General features: G+C 45.7%; 1 protein-coding gene across 5 annotated transcripts in view; it reads left to right on the top strand.

The window, feature by feature from the left end:
• The window catches only part of LOC113405319 (bifunctional UDP-N-acetylglucosamine 2-epimerase/N-acetylmannosamine kinase), a 72,270-nt gene that overhangs the window by 45,827 nt on the left and 14,529 nt on the right, over positions 1 to 11,914 (top strand). For all 5 annotated transcript variants that reach the window (XM_029914323.1, XM_026646418.1, XM_026646416.2 and 2 more), the window contains exons 3-7: positions 4,902 to 5,353; positions 7,054 to 7,206; positions 7,901 to 8,113; positions 8,951 to 9,038; positions 9,618 to 9,828. In XM_029914323.1, coding sequence (XP_029770183.1) covers positions 4,902 to 5,353; positions 7,054 to 7,206; positions 7,901 to 8,113; positions 8,951 to 9,038; positions 9,618 to 9,828 — 1,117 coding nt within the window. The remainder of the gene's footprint in view (positions 1 to 4,901; positions 5,354 to 7,053; positions 7,207 to 7,900; positions 8,114 to 8,950; positions 9,039 to 9,617; positions 9,829 to 11,914) is intronic.

Here is an 11,914-nt window from a genome sequence, read left to right as displayed (position 1 = left end):
CTCGGGTGCTCCCCCCGCGACCTGCCGATTCTACAAAGAGCTGGATGTGATACTTGGGGTTAACCCCACCTCCACTCCAAGCACCACCATGGACACTTCAGAGCCGGTGGGGGGGGGGAGGAGGAGGGAGGAGGAAGAGGAAGAGGAGGAGGAGGAAAACGGGAGTGATGGTGGTGGGCCGGATGGAGACACCCCGGAATCCCTTGAGCCATGCAGCCAGGAGCTCTTCTCGAGCCAGAAGGAAGGTAGCCAGTCTCAGCGGCCGGTACTTGGTGGAGGACAAACAGAAGAGCAGGTTCCTGGTAAGCGGTTTTTTTTTTCGGGAAGGAATTTTTTCGGTGCGGGCTCTTTGGGAGAGGAGGGATAGGCATGCATGCCTAGATGCGGAATAGTGCATTGATGTGGTTTATCACATCGCGGTAATCAGCCTCGGTAATCTCCTCGAATGTCTCATGCAGAACGTGGGCAATGCGCTTGCGCAGGTTTATCGGGAGAGCCACCGTGGTCCTTGTCCCAGCCAGGCTAACGTGTCCACGCCATTGTGCCGCGAGGGGCGGGGGGACCATTGCTGCACACAGACAAGCTGCATATGGGCCAGGGCGGAAGCCGCATTGCAGTAGAAGACCCTCCCTTGCTTCCCAGGTCACCCTCAGCAGCGAGATATCATCCAGGACGAACTCCTGTGGAAAATGTTGGGACAGTGTTCAGTGTAGGTGCCCCCTGAAGCTGTTGGCTCTCCCCAAGGCACAGAAACCGAGAGGACAGTGCAGCCCTGAAACAATCAGTCCCCCTTACTCACCATTTTGAGGCTCCCGTGGGATGTATGCGCTCTGTTTCGGACGGGAAAATTATGCTATTGTGTAGACCCTGTGTGTTTTCTACTCCTTGAGTGCGGGGGGGAATCATTACTCTGTCTGGTATAAACAATGCTGCCTCTGTTAAATGTTGCATTTTGCCTATACAGCTGCATCAACCTTGAGACCTCAGCCGTCCCTCTTATCACCTGCTCAGAGACTGCAAAGACTCAGGAAGAGACCGTGAAAAAGCAAAGAAGACATGCTTCAAGAAGTGATGTGGCAATCTATTAAAGAGAATGAGAAAGCACAGAACTGGAGGGAGAGAGAAAGCAGGATCCGCCAGGAAAACGCAGCGCACCGGCGGCAAAGCACGGAGCACCGGCGGCAAAGCACGGATCAGCTCATAAGCATCCTGGAGCGCCAAGCAGACGCTATCCAGGAGCTTGTAGCCATGCAAAAAGAGGAGCAGTACCACAAACGCAAATGCCACCCCTCCCTACAGCCCTTGTCCCAAAACTCTTTCCGTAGTGCCCCACTGTCACCTCCAACCCACTTTCCCCAACTTCCGTGTTCTTCACGCCACCCGCTGCCTCCATCACCAGTATCTTCACCACCTAGCCCTGAAAACCACGACCCTTACCCTCTGCACTCAACCCCCATCACCATGCAGTATAGCTATCCTGAAGTGCAGCACTCACTGCACAGCACACCAGACAGGACATACGCGAATCTGTGATTGTACCGTTCCCCACTCCACCCCCTTGTTTCTTTTCAATAAATAATTTTTTTTTCTTTTCAATAAATGGATTTTTTGGTTTTGAAAACATTCTTTATTATTGCATAAAGTAAAAGACTCCTTAGCCCAGGAAATAAACAGGCACTGCAAGTCTGCTTGTCTGCTTAGCAAACACTGATTCCTAAAGATTGGAACTACTGCACTTCACTCCCGTGCAGGGCACCAGATATCACTGCTGGTTTTCAGCCTCAAATTGCTCCCTCAAGGCATCCCTAATCCTTGCAGCCCCATGCTGGGCCCCTGTAATAGCCCTGCTCTCTGGCTGTGCAAATTCAGCCTCCAGGTGTTGAACCTCAGAGGTCCACGCCTGAGTGAAGCTTTCACCCTTCCCTTCACAAATATCATGGAGGGCACAGCACGCGGATATAACCGCTGGGATGCTGGTTTTGGCCAAGTCCAGCTTCCCATACAGAGATTGCCAGCGGGCCTTTAAACTGCCAAAGGCACACTCCACAGTCATTCGGCACCGGCTCAGCCTGTAGTTGAACCGTTCCTTGCTGCTGTCAAGGCTCCCTGTGTAGAGTTTCATGAGCCACGGCATTAACGGGTAAGCGGGATCTCCAAGGATCACAATGGGCATTTCAACTTCCCCTACCGTGATCTTCCGCTCTGGGAAAAAAGTCCCGGCCTGCATCTTCCTTAACAGCCAAGTGTTCCGAAAGATGCGTGCGTCATGCACCTTTCTGGGCCAGCCTGTGTTAATGAAACGCCCACGGTGATCCACAAGTGCCTGGAGAACCATAGAGAAATACCCCTTCCGATTAACGTACTCGGATCCTAGGTGGGGTGGTGCCAGAATAGGAATGTGCGTCCCATCTATCGCCCCTCCACAGTTAGGGAACCCCATTTGTGCAAAGCACAAAAAAAGGGGGGGAGGGATAGCTCAGTGGTTTGAGCATTGGCCTGCTAAACCCAGGGTTGAGAGTTCAATCCTTGAGGGGGCCACTTAGGGATCTGGGGCAAAATCAGTACTTGGTCCTGCTAGTGAAGGCAGGGGGCTGGACTCGATGACCTTTCGGGGTCCCTTCCAGTTCTAGGAGATAGGATATCTCCATATATTATTATTATTATAAAGCCATCCACTATTTCCTGCATGTTACCCAGAGTCATGGTTCTTCTGAGTAGGATGCGATTAATGGCCTTGCAAACTTGCATCAACACGATTCCAACGGTCGACTTTCCCACTCCAAACTGGTTTGCGACCGACTGGTAGCTGTCTGGAGTTGCCAGCTTCCAGATTGCAATAGCCACCCGCTTCTCCACTGGCAGGGCAGCTCTCAATCTCGTGTCCTTGCACCGCAGGGTGGGGGTGAGCTCCTCACACAATCCCATGAAAGTGGCTTTTCTCATCCGAAAATTCTGCAGCCACTGCTCGTCATCCCAGACTTCCATGACGATATGATCCCACCACTCGGTGCTTGTTTCCCAAGCCCAAAAGCGGCGTTCCATGGTGCTGAGCATGTCCGTGAATGCCACAAGCAATTTCGTGTCGTACGCGTTACGCGGCTCGATAGCATCGTCGGACTCCTCACTCTCACTGTCACTTTGGATCTTAAGGAATAGTTCGACAGCCAAACGTGACGTGCTGGCGAGACTCGTCAGCATACGCCTCAGCAGTTCGGGCTCCATTTCCCGCAGACAGATCGCACTGCACAGAAACCGTTGAACGATGGCGCCAAAGGTGGACGGAAACAAAGGGATTTCTGGGATGCAAAGTGATGCATCACGGGGTGTTGGGACAGGACCCAGAATTCCCTGCACCCACGCCCCCTTCCCACAACCCACGGTGTCAGAATGGGAAAAAGGTGCTCTGTGGGATAGCTGCCCATAATGCACCGCTCCCAATAGCGCTGCAATTGCCGCAAATGTGGCCACGATAGTGCGCTGGGCAGCTGTCAGTGTGGACAGACTGCAGCGCTTTCCCTACTCAGCTGCACGAAGTCAGGTTTAACTCACAGCGCTGTACATCTGCAAGTGTAGCCAAGGCCCTAGTGTATATACAGTACTCAGGTTTGCATCCTAGCTATCGCTGGTCCTGATGCTTGGTAGCCCTCTTGAAGCCTTTTACATGTAATTTAAACTACAGAGATGTGATGGAGAAGTCTACTAACTAAACTTGCTTTTAAGTCCCCCACACCCACGAACTCTATTCCGTGGAAGAAGCTCAACATTTTCCTCTGCTACCCAGCCTGTGTAACAACTTGGTTCAAGTATATTGGAAAAAAGACTTTGGTAGAGCTGTGCTAACTAAATGTCTGGTGGTGATTAAAATATGTTCTGCAGTTTAAAGTAAATAGCTTATGGTTAAAGAGTCTTTGCTTTTTCTGGGCTTGTGATATTTAATACAGGCTTTAAAATATGTGAAGTCTAGTAACTATTTAAAAAAACGTGCTTACAGCCTTTGTGTGACTCCTTTTAAAAATCTGGTTTCTTTGTGCTGAAAACCCAGCCTGGACTTGGATTACTTGTTTTTTGTAATCTGTAAGGTGCTACTTTGGGCTGGTCTACACTGGGGGGGGATCGATCCAAGGTACGCAACTTCAGCTACGCGAATAGCGTAGCTGAAGTCGAAGTATCTTGGATCAAATTACCTGGGGTCCAAACGGCGTGGGATCGATGGCCGCGGCTCCCCCGTCGACTGTGCTACCACCGCTCGCTCTGGTGAAGTTCCGGAGTCGATGGTGAGCGCGTTCGGGGATCAATATATCGCGTCTTAACGAGACGCGATATATCGATCCCGGATAAATCAATTGCTACCCGCTGATACGGCGGGTAGTGAAGACGTACCCTTTGATTGCATGCTGTAGAAAGCAGGTCAGTGCTTTCAAACTAGGCTGTTTAAAGTTAGGCCCCTAAATCAAAATGGCCTGGTTGTCAGAGGTGCTAAGTAGCCACAGTTCCCACTGGAGTCAGCGGTGGCTACGGGTGCTCAAGCACACTGCAAATCAGGCACGTCTACGCAGATGCCCAAGCATAGCATCAAGTACTGTCTTCGGCACCCTCGTTGGAAAATGTTGGCCTCAGTGAACAAGGATCATTAAAAATTTGAAAAGATGTTTCCCACAGAGAGAATCTAGCTGCTTCCTCAAAGTTAGTTAATGGGCATGTTTAGTTGGGGATTGGTCCTGCTTTGAGCAGGGGGTTGGACTAGATGACCTCCTGAGGTCCCTTCCAACCCTGACATTCTATGATTCTATGAAACTGGTAATGAAATGCTTGTGTGCGGTTCTGCTGTCATAAGATATGTCAGTGTGAAAGCAAGCAGTATTGCAGTTTGAGCATTTCTTTTCTTTTGCTTCTTTCTTCAGCAACACCTACCGTATGATTGAACAAGACGACTTTGACATTCACACGAGGTTGCACACCATAGTGAGAGGCGAGGATGAGGCAGCCATGGTGGAGTCGGTAGGCCTTGCGTTAGTAAAGCTACCGGATGTCCTCAACCGTCTGAAACCTGACATAGTGATCGTTCATGGGGACAGATTTGATGCTCTGGCACTGGCCACATCTGCAGCCTTAATGAATATTCGGATTCTTCATATTGAAGGCGGGGAAGTCAGTGGGACCATAGATGACTCAATCAGACATGCCATAACCAAACTGGCTCATTTCCATGTGTGTTGCACAAGAAGTGCAGAGCAGCATTTGATATCCATGTGCGAAGATCATGATCGCATCCTCTTGGCTGGCTGTCCCTCATATGACAAACTTCTCTCCTCCAAAAATAAAGACTACATGAGTATTATACGTATGTGGATAGGTGTGTATTGCACTTCTGTTCAAAGTTCATAAGATTTCTGTAACAGGCAGACATGCCTTTTTGTTGGCATTCTCATGAAGCTGAGACAGGATTTTATGAAGGGTATAAGCACATTTTGACAGTGCTCTTCTATCCTCTATCTCCCACCACAGAAATACATATAGACCCAGTAAACACAGACGTAACTGAAAACCTTAGTATGCTGTTTTTCAATAGAATGTTATTCCCTATGTCTTTTCCCCTGCTCTTTTGAAAGCAAAATATCCATGTCCTCTGCCTTTCACACTTTAAGGAAATGTGCCTATTATTTTGAGAACAAAAGCTTTTGGTAAACCAAAAGGAGGAAAAACAACATAAAACTTTCAAATGTTATCATACCACAATAGTCTGTTTCCAGGGCAAGATTAATAACAAGGCCAATTTGTCTGTAGCCTGGAAGACTGAGAAATAGAGGCTCCAACCTCACATATTATTTAACATAATTACATCCCATCAAATATCAGATGTAATGCTTAAATATTCAGGGGCCCCTTCCTCTCTAGAGACCCAAATGTCACATTTTGACTGTGTTGGTTTCTTCAAGAAACTCCTTCATTTCTATAATTTCCATTCTCGTATTTGTAGTCAGGAGAAAGTAACCCTACATGACCAAAAAGAGTGTAGTCAGAGATTGTCTTTAACATCTAAAACCCTATTGCTGAGTCAAAAAACAAGAGTCAAATTTGCTGAGTTCTTTGTTAAAAAATAAATTAGAACTCAGAGCTATTTCTTTGATACACAGAGGTTCAGAATCTTGTTCATATCCTTTATAACCAGACAGCTGGGAGCAGGTCTGACCTAATAATGTTAGAGATTGTGCATGGAGCTAATTTGCAGAAAATCAAGGGAATTTACATGCTGTACGTTGTTTCCTGCACAGTACAATACAGTAGCATGATATATTTCAGAGACTTGTGCTCTATGTCATCCGTTTACTTTCGGATCATTCCATATAAATCAGCATATCTTGTTGGTGTTTGACAGGAAAAATTCTTCAGCCCCTGTCAATTGGGAACTGGGTTCTTGTTAGTTCAATAGTTTAGTCATTTTCAGAATAAAGTAAAATGAACCGGCTACTCTTTATAACAAGTGAAGTATTTATGGTGGTCACTCTCTCATTTCTTTTAAGCAAATGGTGAAAAATCCATCCCTTAAGGCCCAGAAGACTCTCAGGAAACCTGAATAGACTAATGGATTGAAAGGAATACATGATCACAATGAAAATCTCAATCAGATCTGCCTGTTTGCTGTTGTGCCACAGCCTCAGGGTCAAATTCTGCTCTCATTTACAATAGTGTAAATCCAGAATACGTTAATTGGCTTCAACTGAGTTAATCCAGTTTTATGCTGGTGTAACTAGGGGCCTCGGTCTGCGCTCAAAGTAGTCTCATAAAGTTGTAGGACCCAGTACTGCAGTTGACTCTGTGCTGTAGCCTTAGACAATAGCAATTGTTCAGAGTCTTAGTTACAGTGGTAAACTTCAAACCCATATTCTCCTGTCACTCCCTTATGATCTCTTGTAGTATTGGAGCTCGTGCTAGAAATCAGATTTGCTGTCTAGAACTTGGGGAGGTTTTTGTTTCAGTGGCTTCAGAATCATTCTCCCACCACAACCACCACACTGCTAATAAAACAGTCTCTTTTGGGCTCCCTTTAAACAGGTGAAGATGTAAAACCAAGAGATTATATAGTCGCTCTGCAGCACCCTGTGACCACGGATATTAAACATTCCATAAAGATGTTTGAACTAACGTTGGATGCACTTATCTCCTTTAACAAAAGGACACTAGTTCTGTTCCCAAACATCGATGCAGGTGAGTGAAACAGGTACTTTGTATAAGTGGTTTGGTTTTTATTTTAAACTGGTGAAGAATTGCCCTCCAGATTTTCAGAACTCTCCATGAGTCACTTCACCCTCTGTCTCACTCATAGACCTCTTAATCCACCTGCTTCCATCCTTGTTCATTGCAGCCCTCCCATCTGACTTCCTCTTTCCTCTCTGCATCTTCACTTGTGCTACTTCATCTACCCACATGGAGGTAGCTTAGTGATCTAGGTATAATGTTTGAACTCACTGGAACTGTGTGCTGAATGCAGGATCACCTTCACCCTTCAATCTTCTGAGGAAGATAAAGGGAAAGCATTGCAATTTTGGGGTGACAGACAAGCTATTCTGCTTGCCCACGGGCTCTAAAATGTTTAAAAATATAATAGTAATGAAGAATAGTTGGATCTCAGACTCACAGCTGGAACCCTATGCTCAATGACACAGCTTTGAAGAGTCCTGTGGAGGGCGGGTGAGCAAAGAGTGGTTGGGAACACGTACACAGAGCTGGTGGGGGCAGTCCTAGGAATACCAGTCCGGCTGTTTTCACAGTACTTCTGTGTTAGCATCAATGACAGCAACTAACATGTCATTACAGTGTATACAGTGGCCCCTTCAGTAGCCACAGTGAAAATTCAACTATCAGTTAACGTTTTGTTCTCAATTGTTGGCTTTTTCCATAGGAAGCAAAGAGATGGTTCGGGTGATGAGGAAGAAGGGCATTGAGCATCATCCCAATTTTCGAGCAGTAAAGCATGTTCCGTTTGAGCAGTTCATTCAGTTAGTGGCACATGCTGGCTGTGTGATTGGTAACAGCAGCTGTGGTGTTCGAGAAGTGGGAGCGTTTGGAACCCCTGTCATCAATCTGGGAACACGTCAAATAGGAAGAGAAACAGGTATGTGTTTGCTGCTAAGTTCTCTGCTAAATTAACTTCCTGGGTGTTGGGTATGGTCATGTGCTTGCATCATTACAGAAGGTAAAGTCAGAGTTTAACAAGCATGTCAGTTTTATTTTTAATGGACATTATCACAGCAGGGACATTTTGACCTATCCGAATAACTTCATTGATCTGTTCCTTCTGTCCTGATGATTTTTGTAGAAAAGCCTTTTATCCATAGTCCAACTAAAATAAATATATACAGTGGCTTCCACCTACCAGAATAAACCACTGCACATGTTTTCTTTATGGGTGTAGGTACATGTGACAGGCATAAAACTATGCACTCTGGAATGATCCTGCAATTTTAATATACACATACACCACAACCAGCAGCAGGTATAAAAAGCAAATGTATAGTTTTTCTTCACAATCACACAGGTGCCTCAGATAAGACAGGAATAACAGTTTACCCTCCTGTTCTTCTCTGTGTTGTTCTTATATGTGGGAATTACACTGGAGTTAATAAGAATTCTGTTCTCTAAGTGCTTCGCAGGCAGGATACTGTATCATGACAATGTTGCTATTGACTTCAGTGGGAGCATGTCCTAACAGAGCAATGTCAGCGTAGCATCTGCATGTAAGAAGATGACACATACAGAAGTAGGGGCACTATGTGCACATAGGTCATGTTCCTTTTGAGTAGGTGTGAGGCCTTAACACATTTTGCCAGGACACACAAGTAATTGCTTGTTCATTTCAAATTCTGTTCTCTGTTCTCTTCTCCTCCCACCCCCCATTATTTATCAAGTAGCTGGCATGCACTAGAATGACATTGCATTTTTGATTATCTAGGCGAAAATGTTCTTCATGTTCGTGATGCTGACACACAGGACAAAATACTACAAGCTTTGCATCTCCAGTTTGGACAACAGTATCCTTGGTAAGTACATATATCCGCCCACTACTCTTTAGGGGACCAGAGAAAAGGCCCTTAGTTAGTACTGGGGTGGAGAATAGACTTCACCACATTTATCCAAGGTTAGCTCCCCACTCTAGGAAGAAATAATCATCTTAGATGTCTTACTACATACAAAGGAAAGCGGTCTGTGAATCTCAGAATCATTGTACAATGTTGGCAGCTTGGAACTCATACAGCAAAGCTCTGCTGCTTGATGTCTAGGATTCAGTGTCAACGTCTAGCATTCTTTAAGAAAAAAAACAAATAATGCTGTAACCTCACGGAACATGGTTAAATGAGAGCCCAGGGCAAAAAAATGATGGTAATTCCACACTTGTGCGACCTGTAGCTGGATAGCCCTTAACCCCCTCCAGATTGCTAAAGCATCCAACACATCCCGTGGCACACTCACAGAGACTTGAAATGCATTATCATGGCAGATAACATGTTATAGTTATTAATAACCTTTGAGATGTGAAATATGGTGGCCTTCTATTTTATAAGTGCTTTACAGACTTGCTGTTTTACTTACACTATAATTGGTGCTTTTTTGTATTACAGCTCAAAAATATATGGGGATGGTAATGCTGTCCCAAGAATTCTGAAGTTCCTCAAATCGATTGACCTCAAAGAGCCACTGCAGAAGAAGTTCTGCTTCCCTCCTGTAAAGGAGAACATCTCACAAGATATTGACCATATCCTAGAAACTCAGAGTGCCTTGGCTGTGGATCTAGGTGGAACAAATCTCCGGGTAGCGATAGTCAGTATGAAGGTAAGTACTATTCCACGCCTTTAATAATGTCTGTAGACACCACGGTATTCGATGGGAAAGTACTGCATTGGGGATAGTGCAATGCAGTACTGTCCCAGGGGGAGATCCTAGGTGCGCTGATGACGTGTGCCTGCTGCTGTGCTCCTTTATGGACTGTGCAGCTGGCCAGGTCTGCCGGCCAACGTGGAGCAAGGCAAAGCCATGATCCCACTGGCTCCTTCTGTCGGAGGGGCCATGCACCCACAGGGGAATAGGCGGGGAGCAGTTCCTGCGCTTCCCTGAGCACAGGGACTACAATTCAGCTTGTGCCTTTATATAGACCACACACAAGGGGAGAGACTCCTGGTGCCATTTTCCTCACTTCCCACACCACCCCCTCATATACCTTAGTAATGGACATGCAGAATATCTGAAAAAAAGAAAGAAACTAGACTCCAAGGATAATTCACTGAAGAAGGAACGGATAGTTCAGGTCATGTGATAGGGAGTTTTTCACCTCTGTCACCAATGAAAACACAGCTAGGCCAAAAGTTGTTACTTTCTGATGGCTGTTGGACCAACAGCAGGTGATAGTTGTTCTCCATTTGATACCTGAGAACAGGAGCCCAGCACTCTAAACCATCATCAGAATAGAAGGCAATTGGCACCCAGGCTGGAATTCTCAGAGAAACCCAGGACTGCATGAGACTAACCAACCCCTTTCTCTGCTAAAAGTGATTGTTCCAGAACACATTGAGGCATGTTGTGGGGTAGTGTGGGGAAACGTGCACCATCACAGCCTGCGTGGTAGATGTTCTGTGAATAAAAGACTTCAGTCTCCAGGGCTGTCAGCCCATCATCTTTCACCACCAAAGAATTCATGGAGCGTAGAACATTTTTCTTTGGCCTAGACTTGCGTGGCTTGTACACAGCTAGCTCATTTAAGTGAAGTTTCCCAGAGTGGGCGGTATGCCCCTGGGGCTGGCATGAAGAACTAGCCGGGGAAGCACAAATAGGCCTCTCAGTTGTTTCCCAGAAACGTTAGCATTAATTAAAAAAAAAAAAAAAGTGTCTAGCTGTTCTGATTGTGAAGAAAACCTTGAAAATGTGATCCAGGCGTAACTGATGAAGAGATGTTTGCAAAAAGCCTGAAACAAGAGCTTGGAGGTGTTAACTGCCTCATTCACTTGACTGGGTACAACTCAGGCACCAATAATGATCCTTTAAATTTGGTCACTATTGTTAACGATTTCACCACTCAAAGCATCTAAGACAGGAGAGAGAGTGTTATAATGCGAAGATGTACACAATCTACTCTGATCTACTGTAAGGGTATGTCTATGCTAAGGAGACCACACTAGCATAGCTAGGTCCCTGTAGCTACAACGGCATAACCCTATATTGTGGATGCAGCCTACACGGACACAATGAGTTTTTCCATTACTGTCGGAACACCACCGCCCTGAGCGATGGCAACTACGTCAACTCCGCTATCAACGTAGCACATTTACCTTGGGGTTAGGTTGGCATCGCTACAGTGCTCAGGAGTGTTTGGTTTGGTTTTGGGTTTTTTCGCACGCCTGGCAGATGTAGTTATGTCGATCTAGCCCTAAATGTAGACCAGACCTGAGTGACTCCCTGTTTTTGAATATGCATTTAACAACAGATGGCAGAGCTGAAGGTGCAGTTGGTTTAGTTTCCCTGAAGGGTGGGACTCAGTTTCTGAAAGTTTGGAAACCACTGCTTTCAAAGAGCTTTCAAGCTCTTCTGGCAAAGCCAGAACAAAGAGATTACCTTTAAAAACTTCTCTAGTTACTTTTTTTATTTTGTTCCTGAAAAAACAAAAACTGGTGGAGGAAACTAAATGAAGATTAAAGGAAAATAAAATGCCATCATTGATGTAATGCTGACCTTTGAGTGAGAACCAGCACTCAAATGTCAGGAAATTCCCAAAGCTGAAGTTGCTTTGGTAACGTTAAGTCAGTCATATGGTATATATGCAGCATGGTCTATTCCTTTCCCCCTTGTTAAATGTAAACCACAGTGCAATATACTGCAACCAGAAAATACACAGGATGTGCTTTGTGACAGAGATAACATCACCAGG

The sequence above is a fragment of the Terrapene carolina genome, unplaced genomic scaffold (genome assembly GCF_002925995.2).
Source record: "Terrapene carolina triunguis isolate 2854851 unplaced genomic scaffold, T_m_triunguis-2.0 Scaffold35022, whole genome shotgun sequence".
Taxonomy (NCBI): Eukaryota; Metazoa; Chordata; order Testudines; family Emydidae; genus Terrapene; species Terrapene triunguis.
The sequence above is the reverse complement of the archived record's forward strand: the minus strand, read 5'-3'. Positions and strand labels throughout refer to the sequence as shown.